This window comes from Hirundo rustica, chromosome 1 (assembly GCF_015227805.2).
Source record: "Hirundo rustica isolate bHirRus1 chromosome 1, bHirRus1.pri.v3, whole genome shotgun sequence".
Classification (NCBI taxonomy): domain Eukaryota; kingdom Metazoa; phylum Chordata; class Aves; order Passeriformes; family Hirundinidae; genus Hirundo; species Hirundo rustica.
The window spans coordinates 146,745,817-146,772,408 of NC_053450.1; the positions used below are offsets into that span (position 1 = coordinate 146,745,817).

A 26,592-nucleotide genomic window follows, 5' to 3' on the forward strand; every position below is an offset into this window, starting at 1 on the left:
TTGTGACTTGGCACCATCGTGTGGCCACTTAGAGTTTTCTCAACTTTAGTAAAAATTTACATAGAAAAAGGTTTGCAATTCATTAATTTAAACTTAGAAATATTTCAATCTATTTTAGAAGGAGAAGGTACATACCTTAAATATATCTGTTCACTAAATACTGAATAGATTGTCTGTCAATTGTCCTTTTTTTTCACCAAATCTGAGCTTGTTTAATCAAGGTTTCACTCAAGTTCTTTAAACCAGGTTTTCTTAAGTTACAAAAGACATTTTCAATCTTCATCTTGGTCCAACCCTTACCAGTAGTATACAAAAATTAGCATCATGTTATAGACAGTTATAGGCAGCTGTCCTCTTCCTCACTACAAGAGCTTTGGAAATTATTTGCAGAATTAAGCAGGTATTTTCTGTTTTACATCAGGAATCACAACGGATTTAGAATCTCAATAAATCTCCCAGGCATATTGTTCACCTATTTTGATCCAAACAGGGAGTGTACATCTCAGAACCTGAGTTAGTCAGGTGCTCCTTTTGCACAGTTCCAGGGTGAAAATCAGAAATAGGTATGTGTGATGTAATTTCTATTTTGGTATGTTTGTATATGGTCTGTAGGTAGACGCAAGAAAGTTTTACCAAGCTTAAATGTTGAAGAGGCCCAAAGGTGGAAATCTCCTCACATACAGGTTGTACAGAAACACAACTTTATGTTTGCCAAAGGATTGCTGTGATTTCTTTCAGAGTGAAATAAGGAGAAACAGCAGTGCGATTTATAGGAATGCATTTTTGCTATTTTTTAAAAATATATGTACATCTAGAGTACTTTCAGTTATGAAACACAGCCATCACATTGTTGAGTACAGTAATGGTAAATTTGATTCTGTCATTTTTATGATAAAATATATTGTTTCAGTTGAAATATTGTATGGATATTCTTTAAAATATATACAAACTATATACAAATTGCATTACAATTTTTTTAATTGAAGTAAAAAATAAACAACACGTTTGCTATAAACTGTATGACACTGTTTCTAAAAGGACTGCAATAAAACAGAATACAGCTTGTCAGATTCCTCAGGCTGAGGTAATGCCCACTTCTTCTTTACATACTGAATGTCTATCTGCCCAGATTCCTTGGCCAGCACAATGCCTAACAATCCATTTGCTTTTTCTGGCTCTCCCAGCAGAGTCATAGTTACAACCCTGAAATCAAAAGAACAATTTTTTAATTGAGGCAAAATAAATAGAAATTGGTACTTTCAAATGATTCTTCTTTTCTGCTCAAGTCCCGGTGTGTTCTTTAGCTTTTCACCAGTTGCAACCATTTAATGTAAATACAACATGCAATTCTTCCCCCATGCATTTCATTCTCAATTTCTAATAGTGGTTGTAAATTATTTCAAGCTTGTAAAAATGAACAATGTTTGATGGCATTTTCCAGTGAGGTGTAATAAATTTAAAAATGGTAATACTTTCTCCAAAAACTAGCAGTGTGTTTGCTACAGTTTACAAGGATACAAGGAAAACTTTTAGTTAGAGGGATATCCAGAGGGGCTAACATCAGCCTAGGGAAGGCAGTCAAAACTTAGCTCACTGTAGTTTGTTTCCACACCTTCAGTAGTTCACAAAACAGAGTTAGAAAAGCAAATTCTAATGACCATCTAAAGTCAAGCAAAAAACCCCACGCAACAATATTAATGTTTTGTTAAAAAGAGAGCACTTACTTCTCCGATGGGACAGTCTGCTTTGCCACAGGCAGCAAATCATTGTCCAGAAGATCCCAAATGTAAATATTGGATGATGCATCCAAGGTAAAGAACACAGCAGGCCTTGTCAAAGCCCACTGCAGGGCAACGATGGGCTGGCCCTTTGTGCTGTCATTCCACTGCATGAGCGGATACGCCGATGTCATCTGGTGTAATCTGATACTTCCATCTGAACAGCCAACCTGCAGCACAGATAAAAACAAAACTCCTTCTGGGGCAAAACAAACTAAGCAAGATACAAAAAGTGGGGTTTAGGTACATGGCTTACTGGTGGGCTTGGCGATGACGGGTTAAGGGTTGGACTTGATGATCTTGGGGGTCTTTTCCAACCTTAATAATCCTATTCATAGAATCATATTCTATGATTTTTTTTTTCTGTCACCATTCATGGCAGATTTGAATTACTAGAGGTAAATCAACTATCACATCTAGTTAAATACCTTAAATACAAATTAGAAATTCTCCCTTAGCAAGTAATTAAAAGAAGAAACTTTTATTAAAATGTTTTCGTACCAAAAATAGTGGCTTTCCAAAAGGGAAGAAATCAATTGCAGTGATGCTTATTGATCTCAGTCTGCTCTCCTGGGGCCTGAATAGCCTTGGAACAACTTTTAAATCATGTCTTGTACCATGGCCTACCAAACCCTACGAACAATATAAAGAAAATTAATTAAACAGAACAAAATAAAAGTTGCATTATTGGTAATACAGGAAAAAGTTAAACAATTCATGAGCTGATACTTTAAAAGATCCTTACTAGCTAACAAATTTTAATAGCTAACAGATTTTAGTAATATAAGCTCAAATTATAAATTTTATATACGGTGTACTGGTAAAATTCCAACTAAATGAGACAGCTTCCAAACCAAAAAACTCACAAGATGAATTCCAGCACGGTACTCACAATGTTTGTTCCAACAATGAAGTGATTGGGATTAGAAGACAGAAATTTAATATTCAGTGTCTGTGGCATTCTCTGGCTAATATCCTTTGGGAAAAGGCTGAGGAAAACGGCAAAGGCAAAAGATGACATTAACATAGGAATTTTTCTCCTAAAGCTGTGCAAGTACATACAGAAACACTTGATCTATGACTAGATCTAGAAAGAAATGTGTATTAAAAAAAACTCCACAAACAGAAAATAGTGTTAATTATATCTTATGTAACAGCAAATTAGAAGAGTATAGGAAAAATTAGCTCTGTGAGATAACATATGTAAAACTGAAATGCCCCAGTTTTCTTACCTGTTATTCAATTCCATAGTAGAGCTATGTACTAACTTCACTTTCCCTCCAGGAACTAAACCTAAAATTATAAAAAATTATTTGAACTCATTTAAGCACTTTGCATTAAAAAAGTGCAATCAATAAATTAAATCTTGAGGTAATACGTAAAAGGATACTTCATAATTAGTTTAGTGCAGATACAGCCTTTGACATGTAACAATCCTACATAACTTAGAATTATTTGTTTCAGAAGTCAAATCTGAAGAGTTACAATTTTTGACAGAAATAGAAACACATTTCTTTTTCAGCACTCTGTAAAATCCAATTCTAGAAATGGTTAAAATGCACATTTATGTTACTTGGATCTTTGTTCAATGAATTAAGAGTAATGAGACAGTGCAATAATGCATCCATAAAGTTGGTCTATGTTACTTGTTAGCAGAGAACAACATATATAATTCAAATCCTTCCAAGAAAAGAACTTTTTGAAGAGGGAAAAAAATTTACTGCTGGTTGCAGTAAAAATGTATCAGCACATGACCACAGCTTTAAAATGTACCTCTTCACAGACACAATACCCAGCTTTAGCAGCTTAACATAATGTCAGCTTAACAAGCCTGACATTGCACATGAGCTTATAGAAACTGATCAAAAATTCTAGTTTGCTAGCATTACTTCATTGTGTATTTATATATTTCCAATGTAAAAGAATTTAGTCACAGCCTTTTCCAGTTTGGCAAGCATGTAAGTGTTAATTTGTTTAAAGAACAAAGAATGTCATTTTCTCCATTTACATAACTCAAAAAGGGCTGAATGGACCTGGTTCTTCAGTGCTCTCACAGAAAATTTTCTCATGCTGAATTAAGTATCTTACCTAAAAAGAGCTTTTGGGGCAATTCCCAAAAATGGAGACACAGGCAACAACAAAAGCACTATAACAGGTTTGGTTAAAACTAAAGTACAGAGAGGAGGACCAAAAACATAGAATCACACATTCTCTGGAAAATAAATGGCTGTTGACAACACAGAAAACTACTCTGACATTGTAAGAAATGTGGGTGTCTAGTGGCAAATACCAATACCGAACTAGCAGATGAGATTTAGACAGCAGTGAAAATGATTCTCATACCTAACCAAAAATCTCAAACATCAGCTATAAACTATTCAGAATGAATCTTATCCTCAGTAATTCTTCCTTTTTCTAAATTACTTCTTGGTATCACTGACTCTTCCTCTCTCTCTTAACTTCACAGTCTCAAGACTGGAGCATTTTATTCTACCTCTAATGTGCAGTACTCACCTAAGTCAGTTTGTGAACCAGCTAGATCCACTTTTTGCAATTCAACAACTACCTGAAAGGTCAATATTTAACATTAATAAACAGCCAGTATTTACCAGACTTCACAGTTTTTTAACAAGTTGTAATAGTAAGTAATATCTCTTCAGGACTGTTTGGATAGGCAGGCCTAACATCACAATGATTCCAGGTAGATTCTCTATTCCCTGTCAATGTCTGTAATTCTAAAAATAGCTTCACATGCCTGCTGGATGTTCCTGATGGAAAGCAGAATATGGAAAGCTACATTCCATACTTAATTGCTAGTTGGCATCTTGTTGGTTTGGTCAGTCACAAAAAAACCCCAGCCTAAACAAGGAATTGTAATACATTTCCTGTGCTTTCCCATACATGAAAAATGAACTATACATGAACTAAAAAGCGTAGATCATTTGGCCTGATTCTCCTGCTACTAAAGTTACTAAAGTAACTAAAGTTAAGGCTTTAAGGAATATGATTACTGACACAGAGGTGAAATACTTTTATCCCCTATTATTCACAAGTCCAGCAGCTGGGCCAAAGCTGTATCAGGTTAAAAAACCACTGAAAACATGCGATAGAAGAGTTTTCAGGACAGTATTAAGAGCAGCAGACCTGGTGCTTTCCCAACCATCATATTTTAGGCAAGGAAATCTTATCCTTTGGTTTTCACTTTTTATCTCTTTAACATTTGTTTTATATAAATTAGGAACTTAATTTCTCCCCTACATTCAGTATCATCTCTGACACCACTGTGATTTTCGAAATAAAGTAGGCGGGTGAAAGATGACTGAGAACTATTAATCGGCTGCTGGAAATAGGTGAACGTATTTTTATGAAGTAAAACAATTGATTACCTTTTTTCATGAATTCATGTATCTCTTAATACTTTTGACTAAAGATAACACCATGGAGTCAGATCAAAATTTTAAGAGGAATTCCAACAGATTGGTTAGTGTTGCTGTACTTTTTCAGGGAGGCAATTCTCATCAGAAATTCTGAACTTGGGTTGTTGTATTTGAAGTATTTTACTATACATTATATTCTTTCTTTTCATACATACTCACCCACATATTGAGGATTCCATTTTCATCCATTGAAGCTATCTGAAATGGAGGACCTGACATTTCTATGGAAGGAATGGCAACAATTTACATTCACACACTGACTTTCCTCCTGAACAACAGCAAAGGATTTGAAACATTTCCTACATTAATACATCCTCTGAAGCTTCTACAATCTTCCCAGATGCATGAAAAGGGAAAGTGCCCTAATTCTACCAAAGGAAAAAAAAGGCATGATACTTTCTTTATTGACAGGGTGGTCAAATATTGGAGCAGCTTCCTTGAGAGGTGGTCAATGCCTCAGGCCTGTCAGTGTCAAGGAAGCATTTGCACAATGCCCTTAACAAGTTTTAACTTGGTCAGCCCCAAACTGATCAGGCAGTTGGACTGGATGATCCTTGCAGGGCCCTTCCAACTCCAACAGTCTGGTCTACACCTCTGTCAATTCCAGTGTGTGCAGCTTGTCCTACCAGAAAGGCAGATGATCTCAGTCTGCATCTTTTTTAAAATGTCTGGATTCTGTGTGGACTTGGGAAGGGAACATAAAGTGAAACAGATGGAATCTTGTAAAACCTGCAAATAGGCAGCACATTTCCTCAAACCACTGTGGATTTCAAAGTACAAATCTGCAACGGAAGTGATAATATCTTCCCTAGAACACTGTCTGAAAATTTGAGGATTGGAGTTTCTTTGCAAAGGTTGGTCATAAAAAGAACAGGCAAAAGGCACAGGAAAAGCCATTTACAGCCACACATTTTAAGTGCTTTCAGATAAAAACAAATTGCCCCACTGACTCAGGGATTTTTTTTTTTTTTTTGGACATTAGAGAAGCACTAAGACTCTTCCAAAGGCAGTTTTTGAGTGATGTTTTATCATGGAAATATGGTCTAGAAAACAGACATTATCAAGCACACAACCACATCTGATATGAAGCTGCACTAAATGAACATCACATAAAAATGAGAGCAGAAAACAAACATGAATATTGCATGCAATTAATACTACAAACAACAGAGGCAGACTGGGGTTATAAACTGGATTTTGGCTATGATATATTTGTTTAACTAGATACCTAAAGAATGGTATTGATGTATTGATGCTTAGAAGAGCAGTTTACATACCCTCCTGATAAGAGAGGCTTGAGAGCCCATAACTGTGGTCACTGTTGAGAGAAGTTGAGACAGGTTCCACTGCCAGTATAGGAGAGGTGTGGTTTACTGAGTTCAGAATGCCATCTGTAAAGAACGATCATGAAAGTTAAACATAGTATTTCCCACAAAAAACCCCAGCAACATAATCATAATCACTTTTCAGCTTATGAGAGAACGATGAGTACAAAGAAAGAATTACAAATAATGAACTTTGCACAAGTCTCAAATACAATACTGCAAACTCTCTTCTAAATTAACAAAATACTACTAGATAAATCAATGTTTCAATATTTCCATTCACTTCTCATTTTTCAAACTACTGTTGCACCATTTATGCCACTGTATCATACATTCCATTAAAATCTGCCATTTCAGGGTTAGCATGGAAAGAATTATTTCAAGCTCCATAAGCAACAGGGGTAGAAATAAATCAGTTTACTATAAAAGAAGACAAAATTGAAGAAAAATTACTCTTAGTAAAAAGTATACTGAAAAATCCTGAAACAAAGTATCCACCCCAAGAAAATACATATTTACCCTTTAATAACATTTTAAGGCAAATGTGTGTTTCATTTCAATGTGTGTTCTTTGTCAGATACTCATGATTTCTGGACTTGGACCGTGCACTAAAGTTAATCTCATTTAAGACAGATGGCATTAAAGCTTCCTAAGTAACCAGCATTAAACCTGCCTGCTTACATAAGCAACTACATGAAACTGTACACATCCGTTTGAATACCAGTGTGCAACACTAGACCAAGCATCTTTGCCCTCCTAAAAAAAAATGAAAAGTCTGTCTACAACCAACTATTGCTTACTTTTACATGGCTGCTGCAATTAGAAACACTTGTGAAGAAAAGAGGATTTTGTGAATGTGTGTAGCGGGGGTGTTTTACAAAAATAATAGTACCACAGCCAAAGTTAAATCAGAAAATCATAGCATGGTTTGGACTGGGAGGGGTATTAAAAATCATCTTGTTCCAACCCCCAGCCATGGGCAGGAACATCTTCTGCTGGAACAGAGCCCCATCCAGCCTGGCCTAGAACACTGCCAGGCAAGGGGCATCCACAACTTCTTTGGGCAACTTGTGTCAGCTCCTCACCAGTCCCACAGAAAAAAATGTCTTCCTAATAACTGACCTAAACCTACACTCCTAATAAAATTATTTACAAAACTACTGCTATATGTTATTCTCCATTCTAGTGTGTCTTGCATGAACATTACAGAAACATCAAGACTTAGGTGACAACTTCACTGTGCACACAGGACGCAGAGATGCTCACCTGTGGAAAATGTGGGAACTCTAAATGTCCACTCAGTTTCAGTGATCATCATACAAGGGTGCATTCTTGAGTCTTCTCGCAGATCCCACACCAACAATGAACCATCTGCTGTTCCAGCAAAAACTAAAGTTGCTTTACTGGGACTAAAGCAGCAACATATCACCTGTAAAACAGTAAAAACACGCAGGGTTGAGATTATGATAAAGATCAATGGTTTGATGAACCTGAAATAGGTTTGTGAGCATGGAAACCCAGCAAATACAGATTACATCTGTTTATGGAAGAAGGGAAATCTATTTTAAAAGGAAAGTAGGATACAAGACCTTCAGTAGGCCTTCCCTTTTCAAAATAATCATTATGTAATCTGCATCTACTGTCACAAAGCTGAAAGAGGTGACTCAATTGTATGGGAATGATGGGTAGAGAGAAGCCCTAACAACATCTGTCCCAGATGTTTTACTTCCATTCACTCCTCAACCATGAAATAGAATAAAAATGAAACAATCAAAACAACCAACAAAACACCATGACCAGCACTACAATCTGGTTCTGGAGCACAGAATAGAATGAGAATAGTCTTTGTTCACTAGGCTCAAATATGTTTCTCAGAAGATAGAAGATGGTATATTTTGCAGCAAGAAAACAAAAGACCCCAAGTAAAAATAAAATCTTTAAATAAAGTCTTGTAATTGATGGACAAATATACAATGTTATTAAAACATACCTCTGAATCACATATTAAAACTTTCTGAGGACTGGAGGGCTGCCAGATGTTCCAAACACATATAAGGCTCTTTCTGCTCAGCAAACCAACACCTGCCTTTTCAGGTAATCCATGAACAGAAAGTAATGTCTGCCTCTGAACTTGAGAGACATACAAGCAGGGTATTTTTCGGCCTAAACCATGGAAAAAAAAAAAAAAAGAAAAAAAAAAAAAAAAGCCAAGAAAGAAAAGCAAGACATGAAAAAGCAAATTCGCTGCAGATGAAAAAGCATATTCAGCTGCTATAGCAACAAACAAACAAAGATGCAATTGTGAAGAATATTTCTATTAACACTGTGTTGCTTTGGAAGCTATACAATAAAAAAGGAGGGACTAGAGAAGGAATTCAACATACTAGAAGTAGAAAGCAGAAAAAGGAAGAGTCAGGAAATCAATAGAATAATTATTCTGGGAGTAAGCAAGCCAATCTGATCTGATGTCAGCAAATATACTGAAAAGAGTAAACTGAGTCTCAAACAGGAAACAGCACAGGCCAGGTTTTTTTGGCTTCATCTCATGTGTTCATGTTAGATGACGTAGGGTTCTGTGTTGTAATAGTTATAATATAATTACAGATGCTCTATTTTTCACTTATCATCTGAACAGCTACTGTTGATATGGGGAAAATATAATTGCTTTTCAAATATATCAGGCTACAGTGTCCCTGTTGAATAACCTGCCTTTATTTTTAACTTTGACCCTACTGTCAGCATAAAGAGCCCAATCAAAATTACACCCCTTGGGATGGGCTTCAACAACAGGGACAAGAAATTACACATATCATGTTAACTGCTGGCTTTATTTCTGGTAGGAATAGATGAAATGTATTTCTTGTAAGATGCTCTGATGTTCGCTACGTGAAACCAATCTGCACAAAAGTTCTAGCAAGGAAAGTGCAATCAAAAGGAAAGTGGGGTTTACATCATCTGTGTATCCTGGTATGTGCTGTTTGCACAGTAATGACAAAGAACATGGCACTTTTGCATAAGAAAGAAGAGATCTGTACACTAAAAGGTGTAGAATAAAGTTCCCTTACCATGGAGGAATGGCTGGTTAGTATTTAACTGGAAACAGCTATCACTAATAGACAGACTGGTTTGTCGAGATCTGAGTTTCCTGGGTTGTGTTGCAACTTGATCTTCCTCTAGCAAAACAGCAATCACCTTTCAAACATAATTACATTTATAGAAATAAAAGGGTCATCTTATCTTCCAGCTTTGCTATTTGTAGCTTTCTAAAGTTATGTGGATTAATTTCATAAAACTTCATCAACTCTCTTATTCATTTTGTAACTTTGCAAATACAGCTTTACTGACATAAAAGTTGCACAGCTCTGATTCCATTCCTTTGCAGACAGATTATTCTCTTTGATAACAAGTATTATTTAAGTAATTTATTTAAATCAGTCAGAACAAGAACTGTAAGTGATCTATCACACTGTATACTTATGCACACAGCTCATAAGGGATATTAATGATATAAGTGTACCTGGCAAGCAGACCGGAGAAAACTTGCTAATTTTTGTGAATCAATTTTAGGTGTTGGAGCTCCGTTCACTGATGTATCCTGGCTGTTTACGGGACCTATAAAAAACAGAAAACCAAAAACCAAACTTCAAAAGGGAAACAATTAAGAAAAGTGTTAAGGACAAATTAATTTTTAAGCAAGAGGAGAGTGGCAGGAATCAACTTATCTTCAGCAGAAATAAGAGTGTTGAAGAACAAGATCTGTTGGAGACTCATTTTTGCTGCCAACAGAAACATCAAGACAGAAGGAAAAACTATTTCTGCCACTTATTTTTCATACCTTCCACATGAGGATTCAGAGTGCCTATGTCAGCTTGCTATCACTGCAGCCTGCCACTCTATAGATTCTCACAAGTAATGGATACCAAAGAGAAAGTTTACATGACATGCACTCATCAAAACGTTCTTCACCTCCAGATACAAGAGCACTTTCTCCTGGATGCTGTGTCCATTTCTCCAGTGTCTCAACTTCCTCAGTCTGAATGTCTCTATCAAGATTGTCTTCGTTACACTGAACATATGCCTGAAGTACAAAGATAAAATTACCAATATATGGGATGACACAGCTAAGAATGACAGCACATAACTGAATAGAACTTAGTCATTTTAAAACTGAAATTTAAAGCTCAACCTCTTCTGTTTGTGAATTCAGACCTGAGCATATTGACACACCATCACTATTTCATGCATGCACATTTTATCACATTTCACACCAGAGCACTAAATAAATAATATTGCAAAAATACAGAATGTCTTCCATGATGTGTAAACACCAAACCCAGCATACTGGGGGACATCAAGCCATAGACAGACAAAAAGCTCTTTAGAAAATGGGAAAGGAAAATGAAAGAGTCCTCTTCTAATACGGAAAAGAAATGGCCTGTCTGGCCAAAAGTTTTGAGATCACTGCTTTACAGTAATTGAGGCTTAGAGATGAGTATGATTAATTTATTACTTTATGTCCTGGTAGCTTTAGCAACTTTATATTTTAAGGAAAATTCTTTTCCAGAAGGAAAATCAGCCCCCGGAGGATTTAAATGTTACTATGTATTTATTTGTTACGCACCTGTTTAGTGTTCATTTTACCAAAATTCCTGATATACATGTCGTACTCATTGACAGGGGGCAAATCCAGTAATGAAAAACTAACAGAGAAATCCAGGTCAATTAGTGGGAGAAGTTCTGAAATCCGTTTTCTTCAGGATGAATTACAAGAGAGAAACACAAAAATGGTTAAGACCAAATATTTTGTATTCCTAAAGAAAGACAACCTGATTTTGTACCTAACAATCCCTGAATCTATGGGAATTGAAGTTGTACTGAAGTTAATTAGCAGATAAAAATGTATCAAAAGAAATACACAGACTATTGTTAAGAGTTTTCATTTAATGTTACATTGAGATAATGATTGTATTTGAAAATGCAGTACTAATTGCAAATAGCAAACTCAGTATGGTTTATTACTAAAGCTAAACTGTCAAAAGCTCAGCAGATCCTCTTGCCTAAGTATTCCAAAGCTGTTCTGTGAGGTAACAGATGAATGTCTCTTCCTTCTATAGACTGGACAGTGGCTAATTATCCTAAACTCATTAACTCACACCATTCATGGACATATGTGTCCATGCTTTATAAAGATCTTCTATGATGTCCTTCCTAGCTTTGTTACACATATGCAGGGAAAGACTAACAGCCTTTCACACAATTCACACAACTATCGATCCTCTTTAATGCCATAAAGCTCTTAAGAGATTTCATTTTAAGAGTGAACTGCTTGAATCACACAAAGATAACTGCTTATAAGTCAATTCCAGGCTGTAGTACAGTCTTTGACAATTAGACAATTTTTTCAGTCTCTCTTTCTCTCCCTTGCAGTTTTTTTAAATGTACTTAAAAGTGATACATAAATACAAACCAGATATAATTATGGATCTATAGCAATTCCATATCTAAATACTCTTGCAGATGCATATTCTATTTACAACTTCTTGCTGAGGCAAGATGGTGTTTCCAAAAGAAAAGACTAGAGCAACAAGAGCTAGAATTTCATCAGTATTTTGAAGTGAAATTTTCTTTATGCATAAGGATAATTTTCACATCTCTTTGCTACTTGATGACATCTCTTGCATATTCTTACCTACATTTTACTTTAACTTGTCCTTCTTAATGTATCATCTCTTCACAAACATGGGCATAGACTGCTGAGATCTAACTCAGACATATGAAAGTTGCTTACTAGTTCCCAATCTTAATGATACATGCAGACAAATCCTTAAAATAAACTAATAAGTATTTGTAATTTACAACTCTCAAGTGCCACAATTTATCCACGGGATGCTTTCAGTCTATTTGCTGGTAGTAATGTATTATCACAGCATTAAATTCCACAACCCCTTTCTCTTCCCGTGAAAATGCTCATTATCTTCACAGGCTGTGTACGCTGTTAGCATGCACAAAGTTATAAAAAGTTATAATCAGTCATGGCACATGATCAGCAGAGGCTGACAAACATTCCAGAAGGCAGTTCTCCAGAGATGCCTTTGTGGCTTTCTTAATCTCTCTCTACAGTCTAGAGAGGAAGCCTAGACAAAGAACTTGTGTAAAATTTGAGCATATAATTTTATGTGAACTAAATGTGAACTAAATAACTTAAAAAACAAAATCTCCCTTATGTGAAAATTAGCCACTGATGTGCAGCCATGAAACAGTGGAATCTGGTATTAACAATAACATTTAATAATCTTGCTTTATGCATCCAAACATTGTAACCAGAAATTGGAGATATATACAGTGCTTCCGAAAAATCTGGAGCGCCTGGCAAGTTCCACAAGAAGAAGGCATCAATTTGTTTCTTTAGAATATGGAGATGTCTTAGGTATCTCATATCTAGATGAATTTTAAATCAGTAACCTGTTTTTACAGCAATTGATGTTATCCCTGAAAAGGAATGTGCTATTTTGGCAAATATATGCACCATCATATTCTTGATTATTTCAAGAAGTTATGGCTCTGCAGAGACCTGATGGTAACTAAAAAGGCTTGCTCTTTAGTACTTTAAGTCAATATCTAATTAAAAGACTGAAGCATTACAAAGAAATTACAATCCTGGCAACACCTTCTGTAATAAAATGATGCCCATAAACTGATATGTAGATGCATTTCCCTTATAAAATGGCATGTAGCAATACCTGTAAATTATATATACTTAATAACTAATAACTGCTAGTTGATAAAATATTTGATCCCATAAGCCTCGAGTTTATAAAGTTCACATATTTCAAATATAATGAAAAAACTGCATCGCACACAGTAAGCTGCCATTTTGTGTGGATTATTTAAAATACACTTACTTCTGCTTACTGGCCATACTTCGGCTGCTTTGTCTTTGGCTTGCCATTTGGAAATCCATGAATATTCCACGAAAAGAGTTTCTGACAGAAGAATCTTGCCTTTCTGTGGTATTGCAAAACACAGTGTTATAGTTCACACTTAAAAGTGCATGAAAATATTAAGCACTAAGTCTAAAAAGCAGCAGATTTGTTACAACACAGCTACCAAAAGTTCCTGGTTCACGTGTTACACAAAGAGCTCCATCACTATTTTAAGTGCAATGAGTTTAACATCATTAATGGGCCAGCTCTTACAATGTTTTTTTATCAATCAATTCAAAATGACTGATCATTGTAATTCTTACTTTAGAAGACTGATGCAGAAAGTGTTTCTTTCTATCTCTTGCCATCAGCAGGTGCCTTGTTCCTCTGTGTACAGTAAAACACTCCGCAATCAATTCTAAAGATTGCATTAAAGTCACACAGACTTCACCACATGCACACTACACCTCTGAGTAAGAACTCAGGTAGAGGAGAACCTCATCAACACAGGCTTAACATCCTTAGATGAATAAAGAAAACATGGAAAACTGTTCCTTGAAAAGCCACAGTTAACAGACCAACTACAACAACTGATGTCATGTCTGTCTAAGTCCCTTTCCTGGCTAGGTTGTAGCTAATCGAACTTAAGATCCAATTTCCATGACTAATGGCGCTTCACTTCCTCAAAGGATGACTGCCTTTTTAGGTAATACTTGTAAAATGCTTTTAAACTTAAAAAAATCATTGCCAGACTGATCAACCACTTTTAAGCAAATGAGACTGAAAGTTTATCAAAAAAAGAAGTGTGTTGTGTAATCAAGAATAAACCACCAAGTGCTACAATTCTTACATTTAAAAATCTCTATCTATTCTGTATTGTTCATTAGAAAAATAGTAATTGCATAAATCTTCTGCAAGAAGAAATTCACATTACAGTATGCCTGTTCTGGCTGCAATGACCATTAACTGAAAATCTATTCACAGAATCTGAGACTCTTCCAGAATGGAAAAGACCTTTAATAGATACTGTAAAGACTTACAGAAACTCCATTCTTCCATTATTCCTAACTTAGAACCTGACAAAAAAGCTATTAAATATTCTTCTGCACAATGATTCTATGCAGTTGTTCACTTCAGTGCAGACTGCAAAGGAGAACCACAACTGTACTTAAATAAGCAGCTCTGGCACTCATATGTGTCAGATCAACTGAATGCCAGACGTTTCAGAAAGAGCTTGCATTTAAAAGTGGTAAAGTGTTATATATTTGAGTAGTATTGATATTTTTCTTGCCTTCCCTCCAAAACAGTTGCTTCAACTTTTCTTAAAAGAAAAAGGTGAATTTAATGCCAGCGGAAGCCCCAGACTGTTCCAGCACTCCTCAAGTTTGCAAAATCCAGACTCTCATATGCTCCTCTTACCCAAAATAAGATGTATTAAATGTCAGTCTGTACTTTTTATATTTCACAATTTAAATGATTAGTAATGCCTATGAATCATTTAGTAATGTGGACGTTACAGTGCTTACCACAAATCTACATGATTCATCCAGAGGACCAGATTTTGGTCTTTAGGCAGTCTTTTAGAAAAAGTGGCCAGCTGACTTGTAAGTTGTACCTGTTACTCATACATTTAATAAAAAAAGGCTGCTATCTAGTCACATACCCATGACTGGTTCCTTTTTTTCATTTTTCAGTTTCTTTGGCAATGGAGTAAAAATCCTATCATTTTCTGCAGTAATTGCTCTTTGAATTTCTTCAATTTCTGATGTTCTGGAAAATGGAACCTCTCTTAGGTTTTCTTCTGCATCTCCTACTTCACCACTTTGGTCTTCATCATCTTCAAAATCATCTGCATAATCCTTTGAAAGTAATAGAACTTCCAGTACATGGTAAACAAAAACTACAGATGCATTTTTCAAGACCTTTCACAGAAATTATAAAATGGTGTCAAAATAAAAACCTCATACAGATGGCTATAAATCCTCTGATTGAAAGGCATTCTAAAGTAACTGATGGAAAGAAAATGGCTTCTCTTGATTGTGCAGCAATTTTAATCAAAAGATAATCTCAGTGTTGTTCTACAGTGCCCAAAATAGACTTTTTATTTAATATCCTAAAGCAGATACTTAATGTTTAGGTGAATTTTATGTTCTTTAAAGACATAAAATAACAGTGTTCAGTACCATAAATGCTTCAGGGATGTATGAAGTTATTTATTTGACAGTTTTAATTCAAGCTGTCCTTTAATGGCAGGCTCACCTTTACTGAAATGCCACACTCCCTGTCTATGCCTAAGGGTCAACCTTTAATAAATTCCTTTAACTAAGACAATTCATGTCATGCCAAAATTATCACCAAACACATATGATATGAACAAGTCTTAAATGTGTTTATTTATCTTCACTGAATGGTAAACGGCTACTGCAGTGACCAGCTGAGCAGTGGAAATCATCACTCCTGACACGAGTGGAGATGAATTTGACTCTCACTGAGCAAAGATGATTCTAGTTCAGCTCACAGTGAAAGCACATCCCACACACTCTTGCATCTTAATAACTTTAAAGTAGACAAAAGAGAGCTAAAAATAGGGAATTCAATTAAACAAATTAGTGAAGAGACTGCCGTGCATCAATACCTTTTTCTTGTGGTTTTTTTTCAGTGATAAATGAACAGGCATTTTTATTTTTTACCTGAAATTATTAGCTCTGATTATTTAAACAATTCAGCATTCTTCACAGAAAGTCATTTAAATAATTGAAAGCCACAAAGGCAGAGAAAACATTTTGCGAACACTTCAACTAAAAAAACTAAAGTTGGTTCCCAACCTCTGCTGAAAACTAATTAAATATATAGCAGAGAGTTCCAACATTACATTTTAATTACTCACTATCTACTGTTAGCCAAATTAAGGTCACTTCCACCAAAATGCTAACTAAAAACCATGTAACATCCTGTTTATTTCTGTGAACAAAGTTATTCTCCATTTTGATACTGAAGAGTTACTTCAGACAGACAACTGTATACTTTTACTTACTTCAAAGTCATCTTCATAATTTGTTGAAAAATCCTCAAGTCCTGTGTCTGGATTAGAAATGTGTGTATCTTTAATTTCCTAAATGAGAAAAATAAATGAAACCATTAAATAATCTCACCGAAAAAAACCCCCTCTTATCTGCCAAATATTAGCATACAATAGTTGCTGTTCTCAGATATCTCTACATTTTTGAGCAAACATACAGCATATAGTTTGTACAGATAAATAAAATTATATTAACATGTGATAATTACTGAATTAAGCTAATAGTACAGGAAGAAAAACAGAACTCAACCTTATCTTAGGAAGACAAACTGTTCTTCTAGCAGTATTTCTATTGGAAAAACATAAAAACTGCTGTGTTGCCTGCAGTGTCACTGATGGTGCTAACAGCAAAAGAAGACTGCCCTACCCTTTTGAGAACAAGACAAAATTATCCCTACACCTAAGTGATACTAGGGGACTCAATCTGTTAATAAAATAGTGCAAATGTTGAAACCAGGAAAGCAGAGACATGGATGGAACAAGAGAATAAGGTAATTTTTATACTTAAATAATTCTGCTAACATTGAATCCTCTACTTTATTTCCATGGAATAAGATTTATGGTATCCCCGCAATAACTTCAAATACATTTCCTTTGTCTAGATTAGTAACTTGATTGAAATAATGCCATTTATTTATGGCAACTTTCCTGGCTTCAACATTTGCAGTGCTTTATTAACAGACTGAATACCCCAGTATAACTTAGGTTGTGAGAAATTTCTCTGATTTTTTCTTCCTGCAAGGTTGCAGGTACTCAGCAGTAACTAATTCGTAAAGTTTCATTCATATAACTTACAAAAAATTCTTATTCCATTTACATAGATACCTTTAGTAACACACTCAACAAAGATGAGTCTTTATTAGCTATTAGGTTACTTTGTAGGTTTTTTTACCTATGATCATCTCAGAAAATGCCTGCAGAGCTCTCAGCTTTATTAATAACACAGATGCATCTGGTACACATATGGCTTTTACACACTAAAAAAACCTCCACCTGTCAGTAGTTGTCTGGGTTCCTACTTTAAAGAATTTTTAGAGAAAATCTACATATTGTCAATACAAAGCAGGATTAGGAAGTCATGCTGGAATACCTGGAAGGCTGTGGCATTTGGAGCAACAAATATACAAAAAGAATCAACAGCATAGAAGGCAAACCCATGGAATTTAAGTCTCCCTGTTGAATCAGGTCTTTAAGTAGGAATTCTGCCCTCCTGGGTTGCCTCCTACTGCCAATGAAGACAGAGAAGATAATGGAAAAGGAGACCAAATATAAGAGGACTGAACTGCCTATTTCTCTCTACAAGCTACAAATGAAATTTAGGTCCTCAGCACAGAAATTCACACTTAAAGATGAGCTGAATCAATCAGTCGAAAATATAACAAAACTTCAAAAAAATTTTATGGTAGAGGTAGGCTGTATCTGCACAGACTCTTCCAAATAAACCCAAGTCTATACAGCTTCAGACTTGCTGAAAAATCAGTTCTGTCTGCACCTGTCCATTTAAAAATACTTAAATAAATAATTTCAAAATATAAAAATAATTTCCTCTTCCTTAGTTTTACCTCTTGTCTTGTGTCCATGTCCTCTTTTTCAATAAGTTTTCCTTTATCTTTTACAGTCCTGTTCAAAAAGAGAACAACAATTTTATTGGTTAACTCCTAAGAAAGCAGTTTCTGTTTCAGTTTTGGTTTCTGGATCCTGTCATAAAAAAACTGGAGGAATTCAACATTACAGTGCTTGAAGCTGAACCACAGTTTCAAGACATCTCACAGGTTCACACTGCCTTCCCCGCCATTCAGGAATGGCTGAACTCTTCTTTCCAGCTATGCACAAACAATGACTCAGCCACAACCCCAGCAGCAACAGCCTCAAAACACTGCCTGAATATTCAGCACTGCTGACACAGCTGAGTGCTGCTGCCAGGTAGCATCCCAACATGTGCATTCAGAAATATTTCAACAGGAATACACTTGCACAAATTGTCTTCAGCCAAAGTGGTCTGTCCCATGCTCAACGTCAATAATACTCAGCCAACTCTGGTAGTGACCTCACTGCCAGTGTCCCCAGAAACAACCAACCAGACTTGGATTGAGCCTGGAAGCTAAACTGGGGTTTAAGAGTGAGAATTGCAACCAACAATGCACCCAGAGAATTAGACTTCAGAAAATCGTGTAAGAATTTCACAAGGCTCAAGAATTAAAGAATTCAAAGTACTAGAATATACAGGAAATGTCTCTAAGATTTATATTTGCTAGTAATAAAATATAGAAATATAATCCCAAAATTTAACTGATCCTACTGAGGGTATCTGGAACTTTTCCTTTCATACTCAGCTGCAAACTTGCTGTATATATAAATATAATATTTTAGATACCATCTAGGATAGGAACTGAGTGTTGATACTCAAACTAAACAACATAATAGAGTCCAATGTTGTTCATCATGAACCTTACATGTGTCCACATGACTACATAGTGAATTTCCAGGTGGTAAAATACAGCATTTCTGTCTCCAAAACTAAGTGCCCAGATTAATACATAAGTAGTTTAAAAGGACTGAAAAATATCTCTTGCTACCCTGCTGAAGAAAAATAATTGAAGGAATACAAATACATACATTTTTATCTGAATCATCTTAGAAGCAACACACAGATTTTTTTTTTTTTTTAATTGCTGTACTATTGGACCTATGAAAAAAAAATTATATTATCCCCAGATAAATGAGATTAAGAATTTATGCTTATTGGTTTGGTGGTGACTGAATCTTAGTAGACACCATCTAGTATATAATTATTTTCAAACTCTGAACTTACCTTACAAGCTGATGGCTCATTTCTTCTTGAATCCTCTCCCCCTTTTTGTATTCACTGTTCTGTGAAAGAAGTCACAATATTCATGAGTCAGAAATGCTGGGAGGGAATATGTATAGGAGCCTGTATTAGTAATACCCCCATCAAACAGTAAAAAAGGTTGCTAATTAATTGTTTCAATTACAGACTATTTTTCATTTCAGCCATTGCTTGTAAGACGCTCTGAAAAACTGGCAGGGGCTAAGGGCTGACCATGGAAGGCTGTCCCAAAAAATGAGATTTTAACAGTATGTACTACAATTCACTCAAACTGGGTGGAGGGACAGAGAACAGTCTCAGACACTTCAAATCCCCAGTAGAGGGACTTGAATCCTAAATTCTGTATTATGCAGGTTTGTTTAAGTTTGAAAATTTATTCAGTAAGTTTAAGATAAAGGTCCATCCAGAGACAGAAAAAAAAATGTAACTCCAGGATAGAAGCATCAGTGTGTGTATCCTCTAACAGATACCCGAGTAAACTTCCTAGGAAGTCAAACATTGAACAAACCTCTGACAGACTTTTGTTGTCTGCTGCAGTCAGCTGGCTTCAGGAATCACTCATGGAGGGCCCCTACACTGAAAATTACTCATATTGTCACTAGAAAATATATTTCTGAACTTTTATTTCAGAAGCTTGTACATCATCACTCTTTAGGCAGCAGAAGAAACTGCCATAGATCATCTCAACTGTTGCATGTCTCACAAAATTTATTTGATTTTAAGAGTTACAAATTACTAGAGATTCCTTCTCTCAGTTTTGCTGAACAAATACTTATAAAAATCAGCTTAAAAATGACAAATTATTGATTAAGTCTCTAGGATATAAGATCATGCTCCATATTAGAAACATAAAAGATATTCTATGGCTTCAGTAGAAGCAAACCCCACAAATATAAAGGGACTATATTCACATGCCTGTGCTCCCCTCATAGATAACATAAAAGTAGCTTCTATTAAAATCATACTTTTTGCCATAAAGGCAGCCAAAAACTTTAATGGACCTAAAGCCCTATGGCATCTCCAGTTCAAAGTGTTAGCAAAAAATTCAAAAGTCATAGCAAAAAAGAATTTTATTAAGACATTTCTAACATACAGGCAATTTTTTTCGTTTAAATTCTACGGAAGAAATCAATTCTGAATTCACACACTTAAATGCAGATGTAGTGTTTTCAACTACCACTTTAGCCTCAAATTTCAGAAAATGTTGACTTAAAATCCTAGCATTTTTATCATTGCCCTATTGACAATATGCTAATAATTGAAATGATAAGGTAATGCTTTAACAAAACTTACCCTTAGATCATATTTCTTTCTTTCATTTTCTCTACTTTTTACTCTCTCATTAGCTTCTGCTGCTGGCCCTTCTCTGTCTCTATGGGAAGATTTTTCTTTAGATCTCTTTGATTTATGTTTTTCTTCCTTTTCCTTTCCATAATGTTTATGACTTTTCTCTTTAGAAAGCCTCTCTTTTTCTATCCCAACAGAATGTTCTTTTCTTTCTCTGTGTCTTCTTTCTCTCTCTTTATCCAACTCTTGATGTTCCTCTAACTTGTGTACACCTTCACCTTCTTCACCTTTGTAGGCTAAAACCTTCTCAATTTTCTTTCTTAAATCATTATCCTGCAAAGAAGAAAATAATTGTAAATGGTTAAAAAGTTCTCCAAGATTGTTCTATCTTCACAAATCTCTCCATATTTGGCCATCAAAATGACTGAATTGTAAGTAATCTTTCTGTCACATAGATCTTCCAGCCATTTTTTTATTTCGTATGATAACAAGTTTCAAATTATGACTGCAGTTGAGATTCTGGTGTTTCTTCTAGGACACTGCACACTTTGCTACAAAAGATTCTTTGAATTATATATTCCTCACACAAAAAAATTATTTATTGTCTACTACATGGTCTAAATTAGGATGTACACTCATCAATTACCCTTGTCATAAAGGCATAAATAGCAGATGGAAACTTTTGATGTAGCTGTACAAAAATGAAGCATTATTTGCTATGAAAATTTTATTTCATGTTTACTTAAAAAAACCCCAAAACAATAAAATATGTCCTTAAAATTGGGTAGCTGAGATATATTTTTGTTTGTGTTTTGTGCACTTGCCATCACCTTACTATATATGCATCTCTTGAATTTCTTGGGAGTTGCAGTCTGATCCAGTTTCTTCATTATTCTACAATTTTATCTTATTCTGTTATGGAAACACTTCACTTACTTCTTTTACCTTCTGTGCTTTATGTCTTCTTTCTCGCTCTTCAGTTCTTGCTTTCTCCTCCTCTAGAAAACAGATGCATAAATTAGGGAATAGATTTTATACAATTCAGACTCTGTACATAATTAACTCTAGCACGTAGAAAATAGCATTTTAGCAACATGTTTTCTCTAACATAAGAGCTTTCTAAAAAGGAATGCTGTTGAAATTCTCTCTCCAAAGCTGGTTACTCCTTCTCTCCTAGTGAATCCCTCCAGTCTTCTGTAATGGTAAGAGCAGTAACACGCTACTGATTTCAGCAATCACCCTGCAAGTGAATGAATCACTCAATAGAGTGTCTAGGCACTGACCAACAAAAACAGTGACACCCATCCTCTCTAGAGAGGAAGGGAAACCAGCATCAATTTTTTTAAAAGCATCCGAATAGAACTAGGTTACCAAAGCATTCCATAAAATCCACAGGCCAGTAGGTACTCACACCTGCCTGTTCTATCCTCTCTGCACAGATGGGGCATGGTTTCAGTACTTCTATCTAAATACGAAATACTGCTAAGTACAACAGCAACCCAAAGTTACTTACCCAAAAGATGCCTGATTTCTCTTCTTCTGTGGTTTTCCGTATCTCTTCCTTCAAATGATTTCAGATAATTTTGTGGATCGATTTGCTTTATCTCATATGTCTTGTGCTTTTTGTCTCGCTCTCTATCAGTCTCCCTGTCTTTATGTTTTAGTACACTGTGGCCCTCCTCCAAACATGACTCTCGAACCTTATCTTTGTGTCTCTCTCGGTGTTCTCTCTGGTGCTCTTTTTCCCTTTCTCTCTCTCTCCTTTTATCCCTGTCCCTTTCAGTAGATTTAAACCTCTCTCTCTCTCTTGTTCTTTCCTTGCTCTTCTCTCTGTCTCTGCGTTCATGCCTGTTAGGGTCTATGTCATGAACAGTCCTCTCTCTCCGCAGTTTCTTTTCTCTGTGTTTCTGGTCTTCATTTTGACTATCTGGCAGTAATGCCTGAAATAAAATAAAAGATGTATCATTATAATTCAGCAATCTATTTTGATAAGAGTACATTCATGTGAAAAAAAAAAATTGCTGGATTACTAAATGCGTATTTAATTTCCCAAACCATGTTAAAATATTGATAAAGTTCTAGGCTTACTCTGTAAATACTATGTCTGTGCTTATTGGAAAAAAAAAAACAAACTAATAAATGGAATAATATGGGAAAACAGCTTTTAAAAATTACAAGACAAACCTAATATGAATATCAGTGATGTAACTGACTGCATCCTGAATACCTGTTTGATCAGGGATAATGTAATTAACCAGTTCAAACACAGAGGCTAAACATGATAGATGATGACATACAATTTAGGAAAGCGAATAATATATATGAAGCAGAGCTATCACTTGGATTTGGGTGGCCAGCAAATCAGATCCCATCGTTTCCTGTGTGAATACTGTAACAATGCATTATTTCCATTTACCTAATTTAGAAATTTGTAGGCTACTCTTACATGACTCATGTAGCTAGAAAGAGCTGAGTGGGGCCAGCCCGTGGCTAACCTTGGACAGCAGAGATTCCAGAACAGTCAGTGGTGACAAGGAACTCAGCAGCTACACATTAAAGCCCTGCATCACTTAGATTCAGTGATGCAGACTGGAAGTGTCTGGTGCACCAGGACACGCTAAAGAGCTAATGCAGAGTGGTTTGTATAACAAAGAGTCAACTCTTTATGTCAGACCACCAATAGTTCTAGTGCTGTAAGGCAGCTTAGCATTGAGACTAGCAGAAATAATAAATTCACCTTTAGATGCTTCCTAAGTTCTTCTGCTTTCCAAGTATCTTCTTTGGTTCTTTTCTAGAACAGAAAACGCAGAAAAGACTGAGTAGCCAATTTGCAGAGAGAAGTAAATCATTTAACAATTAATCATATTTCTAAGGAAAGGATCAAGGTACACATGGCAAGTATCACTGAAAGGATCATGCAAACAGTAATTTGATTTAGCTCTAACATCTATTTACAGTAAATCTCACCTGACTGGACCTGGAAGAAGCCTGAAGCTCAGACTACATGTGTAAGTTGACTGCACACAAAATATTTTTGTATGTAGCACTGAAGGTAAAAAGCAAAAAGATAATGAAACTAATCAAATTACACGACTGCTTCACTCGAGTGCTCCCTAGTAAAATAGGTTATATTTCTTCTATCTGCATTTGCAGAGCTCCTGCTTTTGGCTGCTTGACTGTCATTAAAAAGACTAAATTAAAAAATCAGATTGTTTGAGATCACTAAGAGAAAGGAGGAATTTTAATCTATAGACTATTTTAACTAGTTCATGATAGGATGATGACCATATCCAAAGTGATATGGTCAGGCTATCCTTATTCTCTAATTTAGACTTGGCAAAAGCTGCTGAAGATTAACAAAAAAATCACTGCCAAATATTGTAATGATGAGCTGCACTGGTGGAAGAAAATTAACATACAGTGCCCCTTTTTTTGTTGTTGTTGTTATTTCACTATATGGAGGCAGTATTTTAACAGTATACATATATTTTTAATTATTCTACAAAAAATCTTGTCTTTTCAAACTTGGATTTTATAGAAGATTGCAGTGGACTGGTAAACTTCTAAAGTCAATGACAAGTCCCAAAAAGGCAGCATTTGTAACAAACAGAAAGTGCCCTTTCAGTTTTATTTTCTTCTGATACTTAAAAAAGACAAGAAACCAAAGAATGCAAATATTTACTACTGCAGAAAGTCAGGTGAGAAAGTAAAAACAAAGGTGATAATTTTCTTAAGTCAAGCTTTAACAAAGTCTAAGAAACTCAACAAAACTTGTGTGAATGTAACCTGGAAGGATATGGATAGGAAGAGAACAGAATGCTGTATTATTGTCTCAAACAGCAACCTATTTAAAATCATGTTTTGGGTTTAGACAATATTTAGCTATGTATCAGCAAAGAAAGAAAGAATGTTAATTATGTTAATAGCATAAAATCAGCATAACCAAGAGACAACATCAGATAAGGCAGCTTCAGATTTATTTCAAAGCTGAAGCAAAAAGCACACAGCAAACATTCACATGTGGTTCTGGAACCCAATAATATGCGTCTGTCAGTTTTCTGGGGTCTGCAGTTTCACCTCCCCACCACAACCAGAAACTCTTGCTTTTGCGTATGCTGATCTTCCACTTAAATCTCTGCTTTTGCAGAAGTATAATAAACAAACAGGGAATATGAGATATTTTATTTTATAAAGCATTGAGACCTCTGTTCCTCTGTAAGGAAATGTCCGCACAATAATGCTTCACACAAACTTTCAAAGGATTTACTGAACTTTCTCACCTGTCTGCTAATTTAGAAGTACTTGCATACTCATTTAAATCCAGATTAAGACTAGTTACTTAAATGACACGGGGATTTATCTCAATTCATCCACCTGAGAGCATTCAGCTCACATGAAATGCCACAGATTTACTGAACTCAAGAAGTGCTATGAACGCTTTTACCAGTTAAGAATCTGTCCTTTAATCTAAAGAAAAAGCAGTCAATGGAAAAAGAAACCTTGTTGCTGTAGATAAATTTTGAAAGAGATTAACAGGGTTTTGGTGTTTTTTTTTTTCCACTCACAACTAGAAAGATAAGAGATTTTCAGAACATACTGTTTTTAAGTAATTTAAGAACTCAGCTAAATGTGATTCTAAAGAACAAGAAACAAAGAAGAACAAAGAAGAACAGGAAGACAAAATCCTCTCTTTAATTTTTAAGCCAGAGAAAAGTACTTTATTTTTTGCATGTAAATGTTTCTTATTTCCAGTATGAGTCGCCAATCTGAGAGCCCTCGAATAGGTAAGAGCAGGACGGACAGAGGCAGCAAAAGGAGGCTCCTCACTCAGTGCAGCTCTTGCTGCCTCTGGCTCTTCGGCACTCTCACAGCGACACACCTGAAATATTTTAGATCAAAGTTTAGCTTTTCCATCACAGCTCGCTAGCTCACTGCTTTGGCACTTCTACCTTTTCAAGTGAAAACGTCACACGGTAATTGATGTTAGCACGCGCGTGTGGCTTTGTTTCCTTTATTCCGGAGCTCTACAAACGTTCAATAATTTAACACCTTAATGCAAAAGTTACGTGTGTTCCCGGAGAACTGAAGCCCGACAATTAGCAGTTACAGGAGCATCAATTATTAAACACACTTTTATCTAGGATGTGAAACAACGGGTATTTCCGTAACCACCTATCCCCTTCTGCGGGAGGATGCGCGCTCGGCACAACCTCACTCCTCCGCAGAGGGATAAGGATTTCCTCGCTCTTGCGGGGGGATTCACCGCCGTGCCGACAACACAGGGCGACCCGACCGGCCCCGCGGAGCCGCGGGGGTTCTCGCGGGCAGCAGTCGAGTCTCCGGCGCTGCGCCCCGGCCCCTGCCCCGCTGTCCCGGCCGCTGCCCCTCACCTTGTCCCCCTCCATGGGCCGGGAGGCCGCGTCCGCCGCCGCGGGCCGGGATCGGGCGCTGCGTGCGGAACCGCCCCGGCAACCAGGGCCGGCAACCAGGGCCGGCAGCCGCTCGCCGAGCGATGGATGCGGCGGCGCCGCCTGCGGGGCGGCACGGCCGGGAAGGGCTCACCGGCCGCCAATCCGCGCGGCCGAGGACGGGGCAGCGCAGCAGGGAGAGCGCGGCCACGGAGGTGATCCGGCTGCTCTCGTCAGCCCTGCCCAGGGACATCTGGGGTCTGTGTGCAGCTCAGGGCTCCTCAGTACAAGAGGGACGTAGAGCCCCTGGGGCGGGTCCAGCGGACCGCAGTGAAGGAGTTGAAGGAGCATCTGTCCTTTGAGAGAAGGCTGAGGGAGCTGGCTCTGTTCGGCCTCAAGAAGAGACAAATGACACTCGTTAAAGTGTATAGTTACCTGTGGGAGGGTGCCAAGAGCACGGACCAGGCTCTGCTCGGTGATGCTGAGCAATAGGACAAGAGGCAATGG

General features: G+C 36.5%; 1 protein-coding gene across 2 annotated transcripts; it reads right to left on the bottom strand.

Annotated features, from left to right (window-relative positions):
- Positions 1-501: 501 nt before the first annotated feature.
- DYNC2I1 (dynein 2 intermediate chain 1) lies at positions 502-26,151 on the bottom strand. Of its 2 annotated transcripts, none has more exons than XM_040080516.2 (24): positions 26,068-26,151; positions 23,415-23,468; positions 22,191-22,617; positions 21,623-21,675; positions 20,684-21,010; positions 19,355-19,413; positions 18,105-18,162; positions 16,498-16,575; positions 15,127-15,322; positions 13,443-13,545; positions 11,162-11,291; positions 10,507-10,618; positions 10,058-10,152; positions 9,606-9,732; positions 8,531-8,703; positions 7,807-7,969; positions 6,493-6,606; positions 5,375-5,436; positions 4,293-4,344; positions 3,011-3,071; positions 2,671-2,767; positions 2,280-2,411; positions 1,725-1,948; positions 502-1,203 (listed from the first exon to the last, which is right to left on the bottom strand). In XM_040080516.2, exons 1-24 carry the CDS (start codon positions 26,080-26,082, stop codon positions 1,032-1,034), a joined length of 3,084 nt encoding a protein of 1,027 aa, XP_039936450.1. In that variant the 5' UTR covers positions 26,083-26,151; the 3' UTR covers positions 502-1,031. The 2 variants fall into 2 exon arrangements, with proteins under 2 accessions (XP_039936450.1, XP_039936441.1); XM_040080507.2 differs by having other exon boundaries at positions 503-1,203; positions 21,614-21,675.
- Between the last annotated feature and the right edge of the window lie 441 nt (positions 26,152-26,592).

Excerpts from the sequence above, each read along its gene's own strand:
- DYNC2I1 (XM_040080507.2), bottom strand. Across the intron at positions 13,546-15,126 it reads AAAAAAGGAACCAGTCATGG|AAAGGCAAGATTCTTCTGTC; the intron begins GTATGTGACTAG and ends GCAATACCACAG. Across the intron at positions 9,733-10,057 it reads TTCTCCGGTCTGCTTGCCAG|GTGATTGCTGTTTTGCTAGA; the intron begins GTACACTTATAT and ends TATGTTTGAAAG.